This window comes from Cetorhinus maximus, chromosome 3 (assembly GCF_964194155.1).
Source record: "Cetorhinus maximus chromosome 3, sCetMax3.hap1.1, whole genome shotgun sequence".
Classification (NCBI taxonomy): Eukaryota; Metazoa; Chordata; class Chondrichthyes; order Lamniformes; family Cetorhinidae; genus Cetorhinus; species Cetorhinus maximus.
Genome location: NC_135881.1, coordinates 63,021,329 through 63,037,261, shown reverse-complemented (window position 1 = coordinate 63,037,261; position 15,933 = coordinate 63,021,329). Strand labels below are relative to the sequence as shown.

At 41.4% G+C, this 15,933-nt stretch overlaps 1 protein-coding gene across 2 annotated transcripts in view; it reads right to left on the bottom strand.

Moving 5' to 3' along the window:
- Positions 1-4,849: 4,849 nt before the first annotated feature.
- sri (sorcin) overlaps positions 4,850-15,933 on the bottom strand; it is a 45,172-nt gene continuing 34,088 nt past the window's right edge. For both annotated transcript variants that reach the window (XM_078538462.1, XM_078538461.1), the window contains 4 exons: positions 12,024-12,171; positions 9,802-9,915; positions 6,818-6,876; positions 4,850-5,232 (listed from right to left, as the gene is read on the bottom strand). In XM_078538462.1, the coding sequence (XP_078394588.1) occupies positions 5,206-5,232; positions 6,818-6,876; positions 9,802-9,915; positions 12,024-12,171 (348 nt within the window). In that variant the 3' untranslated portion in view covers positions 4,850-5,205. The remainder of the gene's footprint in view (positions 5,233-6,817; positions 6,877-9,801; positions 9,916-12,023; positions 12,172-15,933) is intronic.

Here is a 15,933-nt window from a genome sequence, read left to right as displayed (position 1 = left end):
AGGCTGCTGCCTGAAAGGTAGGTTTGAAAGCTTTTGCTTACCTTCTCACACTGGATTCACATGGTTTCACAGGCTGTGGACAACCACTGCATCCCCTCCCTGAACTCACCAGGGGCCCTTGACTGACTGCAACTGGAGTTCGTACAAACAAACGAGATCCATTTTCTGTGATCCTGCCTCCAACCTCTAAGTTCTACAGTGTGAGCTACACCAGCAGCATGACGTGATTCGGACACAATTCTAATTTCTTAGGTTACTGCCTAAATTTATATCTCATCTGAAAGATGTCTAACAATATCAGTGAGCTTGCACATGAGCAGGGGAGAGACCTCATCCTGAGTGAGACGTAGCCAGAGTGAGTGCGGGTATTGGCAATTTGGTGCACAGTGGGAATTTGGTGCAGAGCGGAAGAGGTGCTCTTTGCATTTTTTCTTTGCTATCCAACTTCTTAAACCTTCAGAGAGTGGTCTTGCCCTGCTGCAGTAGAGGCTACAAGGGAGAGAAATGACTGGTAAGTAGTGGGTAAGGTCGGTAAGTATTTACTACTTTTATCTCTTATAGTTTAAGGTCTTTTTTGTGGTTTATAGTTTGTATATTCTGTAGTAACGAGGATCAGGAAAGAAGGCCCCTAGAGTAATTTGATTTAAAACGTTTAATTTAAAGGGATAAGTCATGGCAGGAGAGCTGAAAGCCGTGGTGTGCTCCATGTGGGAAGCCGTGAACATTTCCAGTGCCCGGGACCAGCATGTGTGCAGGAAGTGTGTCCAGCTGCAACTCCTGGAAACTCAAGTTTCAAAGCTGGAACGGCGGCTGGGGACACTGTGGAGCATCCACAAGTCTGACAGCACTGTGGATAGCACGTTTACAGAGGTGGTCACACCGCAGCTGAAGGGACTTGAGGAAGGAAGGGAATGGGTGACCACCAGGCAGTCCAAGAGAAACAGTTCAGGAGTCCCCTGGGGTCCCACTCGCAAATCGGTATTCCATTTTGGAGGCTGAAGAGGTTCCTCCAGGGAGTGCAGACAAGGCCAAGCTTCTGGCACCACAAGCAGCTTGTCTGTACAGGAGGGGAGGAAGAGCAATAGTAATAGGGGATTCTATAGTCAGGGGAACAGATAGGCACTACTGTGGCCGTCAATGTGACTCCAGGATGGTGTGTTGCCTCCCTGGTGCCAGGGTCCAGGATGTCACTGAACGGCTGCAGGGCATCCTGAAGGGGGAGGGTGATAAGGCAGAGATCATGGTACAAGTTGGTACCAATGACATAGGTAGAAAGAGGGATGAGGTCTTGCATCAAGAATTCAGGGAGTTAGGTAGTAGACTGAAAAGCAGGACCTCTCGGGTTGTAATCTCTGGATTACTCCCAGTGCCACGTGCTAGCGAGCTCAGAAATAGGAGAATAGTGCAGATGAATACGTGGCTTAAGAGTTGGTGCAGGAGGGAGGATTTTAGATTCCTGGATCACTGGGACTGTTTCTGGGGAAGGTGGGACCTGTACATGCGGGGACAGTCTACATGAACCAGAGCAGGACTAACTTCCTTGTGGGTGGGTTTTCTAGTGCTGTTGGGAGGAATTTAAACTAATTCGGCAGGGGGACGGGACACAGAACGTTAGCAGAATAGGGACACATCATAATACAGTAAAACAGAATAGGGACACATCATAATACAGTAAAACAATCAAGTCAAAAGGAGTACAGCTGCATTAAGTTTCAAGGGAGTAAGGCAAGGCTGGATGGCCTCTACTTTAATGCCAGGAGCATTACAGGTAAAACGGATGAGTTAAGGGTAAGGATTGACATGTGGAATTGTGATATAGTAGCCATCACCGAGACGTGGTTGAGGGAGGGCAGGATTGACAGCTCAACATTCCGGGATATAGAATCTTCAGGTGAGACGGGGAGGGGGTAAAAGAGGAGGAGGCATTGCATTATTAGTTAAGGAGTCAGTTACTGCAGTAAGGAGAGATGATATCTTGGAGGGGGCATCGAATGAAGCTTTGCGGGTAGAGCTTAGGAATAAAAAAAGGAGCAGCCACATTGTTAGGTGTTTATTATAGACCCCCGGATAGTCAGTGGGAAATTGAAGAGCAAATATGTGAACAATTTGTGGAGGTGTGTAAAAGCAATAACAATATGGTAATTATATTAGGTGATTTCAACTTTCCCAATGTTAATTGGTATAGACATAGTATTAAGGGCTTGGATGGAGTGGATTTCTTGAAATGTGCACAGGAGAATTTTTTAGGTCAATATGTAGAGGGTCCAACAAGGGACAGCACAGCGCTGGACCTAATTCTGGGGAATGAAGCCGGACAGTTGGCTGAGGTGGTGGTGGGGGAGCATTTTAGTGATAGCGACCACAACATGGTACACTTTAAGCTTGTTATGGACAAAGAAATAGACAAGTTGCAAAAAAATGTTTTGGATTGGGGGAAAGGGTAAAATAAGGCAGGATCTGGCCAAGATAGACTAGGAACAGCTACATGTGGGGAAATCTACAGAAGAGCAGTGGGGGGCATTCAAAAAGGAAATAGGGAGGGTACAGGCTCAACATGTTCCCTCTAGGGTGTTAGGAAGGAGTAACAAGCCCAGAGAACCTTGGATGACCAGAGATATTCAGGATATGATGAGAAGGAAAAGAGAGGCTTTTAGCAGGTACAAGGGCAGCAAATCAGCGGAGGCATTAGTGGAGTACAGGAAGTGCAGGGTGGTGCTTAAAGCAATTAGGAGAGCAAAGTGGGGATATGAGAAAGCTCTGGCTGGTAAAAGTAGGGAAAATCCCAAGATATTCTATAAGTATATCAATGGGAAGAGGATAACCAGGGAAAGAGTTGGGCCCATAAGGGACCAAGGGGTCAATCTATGAGTGGAGCCAGAGGACATCGGTAGAGTGTTGAATGAATACTTCACATCCGTCTTCACCCAAGAGAACGAGGATGAAGGTATGGAACTCTGGGAGAGAGACTGCGAGGTTCTTGAGCAAATTGATATAGTAAGTGACAAGGTATTGGAGGTGTTGGCAGGCTTAAAAGTGGACAAATCTCTAGGTCTGGATGATTTGTGTCCCAGACTACTGAGGGAAGCAAGGGAGGAGATCGCAGGGGCTCTGACCCAAATTTTTAATTCCTCTCTGGCCACCGGGGTGGGGGGGGGGGTGCCAGAGGACTGGAGAACAGCAAATGTGGTTCCGTTATTTAAGAAGGGTTGTAGAGATAAGCCAGGGACCTACAGACCAGTGAGTCTCACGTCAGTGGTAGGGAAACTATTGGAGAAAATTCTGATTGAGAGAAGGCAAGGTTTGATCAGGGATAGTCAGCATGGCTTTGTCAGAGGGAGGTCATGCCTAACAAATTTGATTGAATTTTTTGAGGAGGTGACCAGGTGTGTAGAGGAGGGTAGTGCAGTTGTTATAGTTTGTATGGATTTCAGCAAAACCTTTGACAAGGTCCCACATGGGAGACTTATAAAGAAGGCAAAGGCACATGGGATACAGGGTAATTTGACAAGGTGGATTCAAAATTGGCTTAGTTGTAGGAGACAGAGGATGATGACAGAAGGATGCTTTAGTGGCTGGAAGCCAATGTCCGGTGGTGTACCACAGGGATCCGTGCTGGGTCCCCTATTATTTGTCATTTATATAAACGACGTAGATGGCTATGTGGGGGGTAGGACTACTAAGTTTGTGGATGAGACAAAGATTGGCTGGGTGGTTAACAGTGAGGTTGAGTGTCTTGGGCTACAGGAAGATACAGACGGGATGGTCAAATGGGCAGATAAGTAGCAGATGGAATTTAACCCTGAAAAGTGTGAGGTGATACACTTTGGAAGGAGTAATTTGACAAGGAAGTATTCAATGAACGGCTTAACACTAGGATGTTCTGAGGAACAAAGGGACCTTGGCGTGTGTGTCCATAGATCTCTGAAGGCATTTTAGTGGGGTGGTGAAAAAGGCATATGGGACACTTGCCTTTATCAATTGAGGCATAGATTACAAAAGTAGGGAGGTCATGTTGGAGTTGTATAGAACCTTGGTGAGGCCACAGCTGGAGTATTGTGTGCAGTTCTGGCCACTACATTATAGGAAGAATGTGATTGCACTGGAGAGGGTGCAGAGGAGATTCATCAAGATGTTGCCTGGGATGAAACATTTACGTTATGAAGAGAGGTTGGATAGTCTTGGGTTGTTTTCATTGGAGCAGAGAAGACTGAGGGGTGACCTGATCGAAGTGTACAAGATTATGAGGGGCATGGACAGGGTGGATGGGGAGCAGCTGTTCCCCTAAGGGTCAGTCACGAGCGGACACAAGTTCAAGGTGAGGGGCAGGAGGTTTAGGGGGGATGTGAGGAAAATCTTTTTTTACCCAGAGGGTGGTGACAGTCTGGAATGCGCTATCTGGGAGGGTGGTGGAGGTGGGTTGCCTCGCATCCTTTAAAAAGCACCTGGATGAGCACTTGGCACATCATAACATTCATGGCTGTGGGCCAAGTGCTGGTAAATGGGATTAGGTAGGTAGGTCAGGTGTTTCTCACGTGTCAGTGCAGACTTGATGGGCTGAAGGGCCTCTTCTGTACTGCATGATTCTGTGAATGCAGCCATCCCTTGGTAATACAATGTAGGCTCACACTTCAAGTGTGTTCCAGTTCTGCAGTGGGGCTCAAGCCTACAATCTTCTGACCCAAAGACAAGATCACCACCCCCGAGCCAAGCACCTACCGAGCCAGAGTATGTGCAGAGTGAAGGATACCCTACACATACTCACTTTTCCAAATAGATTAGGAAAATCATTAACTTAAATGTTATCATATTACCCCTACTTCAAATAATATAAACCAAACATTTGCAACTATAGAGTTTGTGCAACTTATGTATTTGAATTCAATACCCTCATTATGGAAGCTACATTGTTTTTTGTTGCTTATATAAGCTTTCAAAATGTCCACTATCAAACCAAGCATTATTTGGCAAATTCAGTACAAAAATCAATGTCCATCATTATTAAAAAGTTAACTGATTTCACAGCAGTTATCTAGTGCAGCATTATATAATCAGCCAAAACTCATATATTCCATATCATGCACATCTCTTTACATATATACTGTGTAACATTTGCATAATGTTGCAGCTGGCTATTAGACTGGGCACTCAAATAGAAGAGCTTAGGTTCTTTTGGAAAGTATAGTTTCCTTTTCGATCTTGCTTCAGTTAAATAGTCATGGTGCACATGATGAACTGAAAAAGAAATGGTAAAATGTTTATCAATTGTTTATGACTCTCACTAGCAAATCGAACAAAATTAAGCAACCGTAATTCTTTACTTCTAATGTTTATCCATCTCCCAAAGATGTTAACTCCTGTTTGTGTTGCCGTTCAGTACCTCACTCAAATGACAATTATAAACCATGACAGTGGATGGTGATAGTCTATTCAATCATAGGAGGATGACAGCAGTGTCCAGTTCTGTCCACATGTCTGGCAGCGATTGCTAGATAGCAAGCAGGAACAGAAATCATGGTTGTTTGCAATGTCTCTAGCACTACTCTAGACCGAGAAGATGATTCAGCAGAACGGGGACCCAACTTCGGACTTACATGTGTTACTCATATACTCTTTTCACAGAGTCGAAATGTTTAAGTAATTGTGAAAGACCTCTTCTCACTTGAATTCTGATTTAGGGAATTTTCAAGGTAATGAACTAGTGCTTCTGCTGAAGGTTGGAATTTGCCTCAAACCATTTAGAGTACTGAAGTACACTAATTCCTGACACTCCCAAGCGGGGAAAAAAATACTGAACTTTGTAAAAATGGCATTTCTGGACTTTAATTATAATCGTAAGTCTCCCCAAACTTTCTCAAGTGGGATGAAAACATTTCAGTGTTGGTCATTAAATATTCTGTTTATACTTCCCTTTTTTCTTAAAAAAAAAACTTAGATTAGATCTTCTCTCTCATTTGTGCATTAAAAACAGAGCAAGATCCTTCATTCTGCCATTTGCAGCTTGTGGGAGATGCAGTCAAGCCCAGTTATTGCTTATCCCTGGTTGTCATAACTCTCTGACTTATTAGGGCATTTCAAGAGGAATTATCAACTGTAACATTTGGTTGAGTCACAGAATACGTTCCAGGATAGGGTGCCAGTTTCTCTTCCCCAAATGCGTAACGTGAAATAGTTTTGTTTTTAATGACAATTCAGCAGCTATTATAGGGTGGGTCGTTGAGTAGTAACCAATGACTGAAGGAGATAGAGAGGACGGTCAGATATGGAATGGGAAGCAAATGGCAGCTGAGAGCGGAGACTTGTTGTTCCTGGTTTTCTATTTGACATGATAGACAAAGTAGAGAAGGTGCCTGATGACAGGTGGTGTTACTTGCCACAGGTTTGAAAATGTGCTGAAAAACACAGCAGTAAGTTGCAGCTTGCCAGTTTCTATGTTTGGCAGGTAGCTATGCAAATTTAAGTGGTGATTGTAATGGCAACTAAAAGGGAGCTCAATTTCACCTTTTCATATTAGAAACACAATCAATTAATCAGAAAACTGGGGCACAATTGTATACTGAACCAATCAAAGCTTGAAACAGATAATAATAATTATTGTACATTAGATTTCAATTAGTAATGAGTTGCATCGCCGTATTTGAAGAAGGTAAATGTTCTCCAAGAAGCATTGAGGAATCCCTGAGGAGCTGAAAATGACATTCTTGAGTACTGGAGTTGAACATAAGTCAAGTTAACAATTCTTCCCCTCAGTTAGATTAGTATAGAGATTCAGCTATTAAAATGATTCTGCAAGTATAAATAAGTACTCATCTATACTCACATCATCATATGCAAAATTAACAACTCCTTGTTGGGATGCATCTCTTCTTCTGAAGGCCTCTGATGGGAAACAGACCAAGAGCAAAACATTAGAATAACATATTAGACAAAACCGGATTTACAAAGAATGTAACGAAGCTATGTATATGCTAGCAAACATGAATGCCTAACCTAGAATAGAAGTTTCCAAACTTAAGATATAAACTGAGCTCACTGTTCAAAGAGTCACGTCCCATGTATGCCTCCCCTCTTTTTTGCATAGATCAAAATGATTTTATTTTCTCACCAAACAATGCATTATTAAAAGCAGAAAGCAACATAAACAGCATGGTGCCACTACTTAACCGAAACATGTTTCTGTGGCCGTACCCAATAGTGCTTATGATAGAGTACAGCCAAACAATGATATAGGCACGGAGACGAGGATTCAAGTTCCAAAATAACCCCCACAGAAAATTGATCTTATTTCTACGCCCATTTAAAATATACAAATTCAGTTTAAATTAGTATTAGATTTTCTTTGTTGTGTCTACTTTTTCAAATGAAAATGGTTTTGAAGATGAAGCTTTGTTTCAAAATCAAGAAAACATGAAAACACCCAAACTTAAAGACCACAATGTAATAATCTAAAGAGCAGAAACATTTTTTAACTAAAGCACACAGAGAAAGTATATCTGAAGGAATTGTTAATTAATTTCAGAACAAATGAATGAAAATGCACAATGTAGACAGAGACTAGCAATCATCTTGAAAGGAAGTGGCTCAACAGTAAGAAACTCTTCCATAAATGCTAAATGTATTCAATTGTGTTCTTCTTTCAGTGCAAGGCAGGTAGGTCACAATTAAAGTACTAGACAAAAAAAGGTAAGTGGATGTAATCATTTTTGATTTTTACTTTCTTTAAATAAAGACCAGCAAAAAAATCCACAAATAGTTAAAAGTTACAAACTTATTTTGCACTTTAGAACTTATATTTAACAAAACATAGTTGTTGCGAATGTTCAAACAGAGAAAGAAAGAAAGGGTGTGTCGCAAAATAATCTAATCACTGCTTTACTTTGAGCGTCATGACTGCAACATGAATCAAAACAATGAAATGCTATTTACTCTCCACACAAATTTACGGTGTAAAATTTTTGGGCTGTGTAAATAATTCCTTGTACAGTGCATACTGTGGATTCTGCAAGGACCACTCGGCTCTAGACCTCATTACAGACTTGGTCCAAACTAGTACCAACCAGCTGAACTCAAGAAATGAGGTGAGAGTGACTGCCCTTGACATCAAGACAGCATTTGACCGTGTGACATCAGGAGCTCCAGCAAATTTGAAGTCAATGGGAATCAGGGAGAAAAACTCCACTGGTTGGAGTCATACCTAGCACAAAGGAAGATGGTTGTGGCTGTAGGATGGCCATCATCTCAGCCAAGGACATCACTGCAGGAGTATGTTAGGGTAATGTCCTGGACCTAACCATCTTCAGCTGCTTCGTTAATGACCTTCCCTCTAATATAAGGTCAGAAGTGGGGATCTTCGCTGATGATGATATGATCTTCAGGAATATTCACAAGCCCTCAGATACTGAAGCAATCCTTCCCCACAGGCAACAAGACCTGGACAACATTCAGGCTTAGGCTGATAAGTGGCAAGTAGTATTCTTGCCATGTAAGTGCCAGGCAATGACCATCGTAAACAAGAGAGACTCTAACTCTCTCCCCTTATTGTTTAATGGCATTACCATCCCTGAATCCCTCACCGTCAACAGCCTGGGGGCTACCATTGACCAGAAACTGAACTAGACCAGCCATATAAATACTATAGCTACAAGAGCAGATCAAAGGCTGGGAATTCTGCAGTAAGTACCTTACCTCCTGACTCCCTAAGCCCCGTCCACCACCTACAAGACACAAGTCAGGTGTGTGATGGAATACTTTCCACTTGCCTGGATGAATGCAGCTCCAACAACACTTAAGAAGCTCTCACCAGCTCTCACAAAGCCCACAACCTTTATCACCTAGAAGAACAAGGCCATCAGGCAAATGGGAACACCACCACCTACGAGATCCCCTACAAGTCACACATCATCATGACTTGGAACTCTATTGTCATTCCTTCACTGTCACTGGGTCAAAATCCTTAGACCATCTCTGTAACTGCACTGTGGGTGTATCTACACTACGGACTGCAGTAGTTCAAGAAGACAGTTCACCACACCATCTCAAGGGCAGTAGGGGTGGACAATAAATACCGGCATTGCCAGTGAAATTCACATCATGTGAACAAATACAAGAAAAGATGTGATTGCCAAATTGCTAACATATGATAAAATAAAAATCACCATTTACCCTGCTAAAATTATTCCGCATAGTACAATTTGTATTATTCTATATCTTTATGGAGTTGATGCTGCAGCAAAGAATGGTCTGCTGGTGGAGTCTTCAAAGCAGAAACCATTGCATCTTTTAAAGGCCAATTAGATAAATATTCCCAGGGCAACTACAGCTTTGTTAATGACACCCATATCCCAATAATGAATTTTCAAAATCATCTGAAGGTTACAGATACAAGATTAAAATGTCTGAATATCACATCAACATGGAAGACTGGAAAAACCTGAAATCTTAGTGTCACTTAGTGTCCCATTGTACATAAGCAAAAAAATTCAGTTCAAAAACATTTTTCCTGACCAATTAATCAGTGGCTATAGCTTTTATTGTTAAAAGGTATTGATTTTTCAAATACAAGATCAAAGTACTGCCGATGCTGGAAATCTCAAATAACAACAGAAAACGCTGGAAATACTCAGCAGCTCTTGCAGCATCAGTGCAGAGGTGAAGGGTCATCGTCCTGTATGTTAACTTTATTTCTCTCTCCACAGATGCTACCAGACAGACTAGTGTATTTCTATCATTTTCTGTTTTGATATCTCCAACCTAGCCTATTCAGTATGCAGTACAATGTACTACATACACAGAGGAGATACATACCTGTCAGAGCCCGGAGTCTCACACAACAGGCTACATAATCATCAAATGAGATCTTCCCATGGGTGCTATATCGTTTTATTATTCCGTTCAAACCTTGAGGGGACAATCTGTACCCTAGTCAATGAAATGGTTAGAAAATAATTCAGAATGTTACATAATCTTTATACATCTCTGAAGATATGAAACAACACTTTGTGCATGAACATTCAGGTGTCAACTGGATAATTTAACTAGATTTTTTTGGGGGGATGGGGATCTTGTGGTGACAGAAAATTGAAACTCACAGGTATATCTTGAAGTGGTTTGCAGAATTTATATGATTACCATCAAGGACAGGCTGTTTATAAATCCTTAGAAGAAATACAGTAATGTATCAGTTCTTGGATATTTTAAAGCAGCTGAGCTTTTAGAATTGTGATCTTGGAGTGTTTTTTGTTAAATATAGAATCAAAAATGTTGCCAGTGAGACATCCCTGGGTATTTTGTGCTTTTTTAGAAAGTAAAATGTATCACGCTATAGTGCTATACTAAAATGGCTAATGGGATAGCCTCGCTCTTTGCAATCCAGATTGTAAAATGGGCGGTCTGGCATTTTCACAGACAAAATTACATCTGGATTTCCTTTTTAAAGCAAAAGAAAGTTGTTGATGCAAGGCCTAGAAAAGTAATGGCGAATTAGTGAAGTAATGGAACACAGTCAGTCAAATAATTTAGGGTTTATATTTGACAATTTAAAATATCACTAAAACATGATGACAGTTCAAAAGCTAACCAGAATTTAGTAATACATGTAATAATCCATTTTGTCATAAATATTCAGTAACATTTTCAAAGAAAATTTAAAATTTATGAAATTTTGATTTTTTTTTTTAAACAATTCACCCCTTGGGGACTTAGTTTCACGTAGCTTTTCAAACTTCACAAGAAAGTTTAGTTGAGCAGGTCATACTTATATAGTTTTGCAACCTTAAATAAAATTCACAATTTTCACTACAGCATGTTAAAGATGGTTACACTTATGATACATAAAAGAACTATGGCTGCAACAATCAAAGGATCAGTACTAGAACAGTGAAAAATATTACATTTCAAGCACATTCTTGACCGCTCAATCTAAATAAGGAGAAAATAATAGCGCTGTTACACATTGCTATCAATGGATACTGATCTCAAATTGATACTTAATGTAGAGCTTACACTAATTTGTTAATGGCTGCAAAACATTGTTCAAGCAACCCAAGTTCTTAGCTTGCACAGAGCTCTCCACTAGACCGCAGTTACATTTACATTACCTTAGATTTTATTTTGCTATGTATCCTAATTTTTTTAAATAGTATTTAAAAAAAAATTCAGTTAGATCTTCTTTTAGTGCCCTGCTTTCCAAATAAAACAAGGCCAACATTTTCCTCATAGTTTCAAGTCTGATCTCCATGTCCTTAAAAAGAAATAACATCTTTCTTTTATTAACTGACCAGATCTGCCTATTGTACTACAGAGCCATCATTAAGTAAAAGCTGTTGGGGTCACTGCCCATAGATTTTCTTCCTTTTAGCAGGGAAACAATCTACAGAATTCGAGCAATTATTAATTTCTGTACAGATAGTTACTAACTAATTCTGAAGGTACTGAATTTAAGGTCATCTGAAGTACAGAGACCTTATGAAAATTATTTTAGATAAATTTTGGAAATAGTAATATTTTATTATTGAAAGAAAGACTTCCATTTATATTGCACTTTTCATGACCACTGAATGTCTCAAAGTATTTTACAGCTGATGAAGTACTTTTTGAAGCGTAGTTATTGTTGTAATGTAGGAAACACAGCACTCATTATGCACACAGCAAACTCTCACAAACAACAATGTGATCTGTTTATGTGATGTTGAGTAATAAATATTGGCCAGGATACTGGCGATTAAAATCTGTTCTCTGAAACAAATCCACACAAGCAGGCAGATGGGGCCTCAGTTTAATATCTCATCCAAAAGACGGCATCTCCCACAGTGCAGCACTCCCTCAGCACTGCACTAGTGTGTCAGTCTTGATTTTTCTAATCAAGCCCTGGAATGGGACTTGAACGTGGAACCTCATGAGTCAGAGGTGAGAGTGCTATCAACTGCGCTACTGCTGACACGTTAGGCAATTGTCATGTTTCTGCAGTGGTTGGGGAGGTTAGAATAGAAATCAATAAATTAATGTAATGCATCATATCTGTCACTTACCCATAGCACTAATAGCTTGTTGTAGTTCCTGGGGCTCTACAGTTCCACTCCGGTCTCGGTCAAAAGTAGAAAAGTTCTGCCGCCAGTTACTCAAAACTGTCCACAACTCTTTGAATTCTGGAAAACCCATCGTGCCGGACATATCTCGCTGAAAATTATCATTAAGGGACAAAAAGTCTTTGATAGTGATCATTACTGCTAAACAAATATTGAAGTCAACAGTTAACTGTAATATGGTACTAAGCAATGAATGCAAAGCTTAAAGAAGTAACTTGAAAAGGAGCCTACAAAAAATGTCAATTGTATAGCTAATTAAAAGAAAACTTTACCAAGCACCAATTGTACAGTATGCAACCTATCTTGAATCAGTTTTTCCTGCACTAAGTACATGAAGAAGAAAGAAATAGAAATATATGTTGATTGGGTTAGATGAAGTAGGGTGGATAGAGACTTGTGTGTAGCATAAACACCAGTATAGACATTGGACAGAATGGCCCATTTCTGTGCTGTAAATTTTATGCAGCACCCAATGCAGACACACAGGGCAGAATTTTTCCTTTGGCGAGCTGGGGGCGAGCTGGGGGCGAGCTGGGGGCACTCGCCGACACGAAAATAATGGGGGATGACGTCGAGAGGAACCAATTGAGGCCATTGACAGGGTAGTTAAATCAATTAAAGGCCCTGCCCGTCCAACCTTAAGGTTGGTGGGCAGGCCAGGAGCCCCAGCGGGCTTCTGAAAAAACATGAAACCTCATCCACCGGCGGGATGAGGTTTCATGTCGGTTTTAAAAAACTTTAGTAAAGTTTCTGTGATATTTATTAACATGTCGCATCTTGTGTGACATTGTCACATGAGGGGGACATGTTAATAATTTTTAAATTTTTCTATTTTTAAACTTTCAAAAACTTTCAGTGATCTCCCTTTGGCAGCACTTAGTCTCAGGGAGATGTGCGCTCTTTCGCGTGCATGCGCGAAAGAGCGCACTCTCGCATTTGGGGAATCCACACACACCCCCCCACCACAGGAAGCGCATAGCGCTTCCCATTGGGTGGCCCGCTGGGTGGGCCTTAATTGGCCCGCCCACTTAAAATGGCAGTGGGGCCTGGTTCCTGCCGCCGAGCCGGTGGAGCCCGCCCTCCCATCAAGGACAAAATTCTGCCCACAGGCTCTGACATTTTTTAAAAAGAGACTTCTATTTAAATTTATTTTTGCTTCATATTTTCTGCCACAATGATGGAACAAACTTCCATAACAATTGCATGTGATGAGTTTCAGTAAACATGGATGAAAAGGTTACTTTGACCAACACAATGTCAAGATACTGTTGCATTATTGTAAACAAAGGATGGTATTTATTTTTCTCCATCAAGTTACCAAGCCATAGGCCAGAATTTTCTGTTCAGTGTGCAGGGGCGGGCCCTGCATGCCGACGCGTAAAATGACGTGCAGTGACGTCGGGCGTGCATCCCGACTTCACTGTGCATCATTCTGATCTTTCACTCGGCGGGCGCGCACCGGTCAAACTGTCAAAGGCCTATTAAGGCCACTAATAAACTAATTAACCTAATTATCAGGGCTACCTGTCCAACCTTAAAGTTGTCAGGCAGGCGAAGAGCCCAGGTGGCCTTCGCACTTTTCATGAAACCTCATCCACGGGCAGGATGAGGTTTCATGAAGAGCGTATTAAATTATTAAATTTTTTTAAACATTTGATAGAAATGTCCCAGCTCATGTGACGCTGTCACATGAGGGGACATGTATGAATGATTTTTAACTTTTTTTATTTTGATGTTTCAAATTGAATATAATCTCCCTGAGGCACAGAACTGCCTCAGGGAGATTTCTGTGCTCTTTCACGAATGTGGGGGAAAGAGCGCAGGCCCCAACTCTCCCTCCCCCCACTTGCACAGGTAGTTTTGGGCGCTACTGGGCACACGTTACACTGGGTAGGCTTTAATTGGCCCGCCCACATAAAATGGTGGCGCGCAGCCGTTCGCGGGCAGTGATCAGCTACATGCCCGCTCCCGACTGGCCTGCCCGATGAGGAGAAAATTCTCCCCATAAACTCTGATTGCTTTATGAGTCATAGATCTAAATGGGAGCTTCCTAAATTCTAAGGTTCCTGTTTGATGGAGGTGAAGCAGGGAAACAGTGGAAATTCTGAGGTTAACAGCATGTCGTTGTGAAAGCACTTGAGTTTACTTGATACCATGAAAAGACTGTACAGGATCTAATTTTAAGTCTAGTAATGGTCAAAATGTGCTTCAGATTATAAGTCAGGTAGAGAACGAATTATTTATTTTGACATCTACATCATGGTACATTTAATCACCAAGCTATTTTTCAGATGGCATCAATATACTGTCTTGAGCTTCATTCTAAGTTAATTATCATGACTACCTCAATACGTTACTGCCTTGCACAAGTACCTGTTGTTTCCTCCAAGTTATTTTGAAACATGGGGCAGAATCTTGTAGCGCCACATGTCCTACAATGGGACTGTGAGTGGGACTTCCACTGGCAGGTGGGAAGGCTAGCCATGTGTAATCATATGGCGGCCAGCCAATTAATTAGCTATACACGGTCAAGGGGCGCAGGCAGGAAGTCACTAACCACCACCCCACCCCGCTGTTACCAAAGGTTTGGGCAATATATTTAAACAGCACCTAGACAAGCATTCACTTCCTGCAAGCCAGCAGCATCACTCTCTTTGTGAACCTGATGATCCATTTTGGACTCCACCCAGCACCAAAGACACTAGTCTTCGGCCAAGTGAATTCATTCCATGTGATATTAAGGAACAGTTGAACGCAGTGAATACAGCAAAGCCTATGGGACCCAATAACATCCTGGTTGTAATACTGAAGATTTGTGCTCAGAACTAGCCGTGCTCTGAGCCAAGCTGTTTACAACACTGGTATCTACTTGACAATGTACAAATTTGCCCAGGTATGTCCTGTCCACAAAATGCAGGACAAATCCAATTTGGCAATTACTGCACAATGAGTCTATTCCCGATCATCAAAGTGACAGATGGAGCCATTCTAAAGTGCTATCAAACTGCACTTACTCCCAATGCTCAGTTGGGTTTCCATCAGGCTTGGTGGCTTCAGACCTCATTCCAGCCTCAGTCCACACATGGATAAGAAAAGTTGAATTCCAGAGGCAAGGCCAAAGTGAAGCCCTAGACATCAATACAAAATTTGGCTGAGTGGCATCAAGAAGCCCTGGTAAAATTGAAGTCATTAAAACACAAGAAATAGAAGCCAAGAGTAGGTCATTTGAGCCTGCTTTGCCATTCATCAAAATCATGGCTAATCTACCTCAACTTCACCTTCCCACACTATCTCCATATTCTTTAATTCCCTAGTAACCAAAAATCTATCAACCCCTGTCTTGAATGTATTTGACAATTAAGCATCCACAGCCCTCTGAGGTAAAGAATTCCAAAGATTCAAAACCCTTTGAATGAAGAAATTTCTCCTTATCCAAGTCCTAATTGGTCAACCCCTTTTTCTGAACCCATGTTCTAGATTCTCCAACCAGGGGAACACTTACTCAGCATCTACCCTATCTATCCCCTTAAGAATTTTATAAGTTTTTATTAGACCACCTCTTATTCTTCTAAACTCCAGGGAATATAGGCCTCAAATACTTAATCTCCCATCACAGCACAATCCCCTCAACACAGGAATCAATCTAGGGCAAGTATAACATTCCTTAGATGAAGAGACTAAATCTGCACACAGTAGTCCAGATTGTGTGGCCTCACCAATACTGTATAACTGCAGTAAGAATTCTTTGGTCTTACATTCAATCTTTTTATAACAAAAGCTAACATACTAATTGCTTGCTGTAACTGCATTTTAACTTTGTCATTTATGTGATCCAGGTCCCTCTGAATGCAAA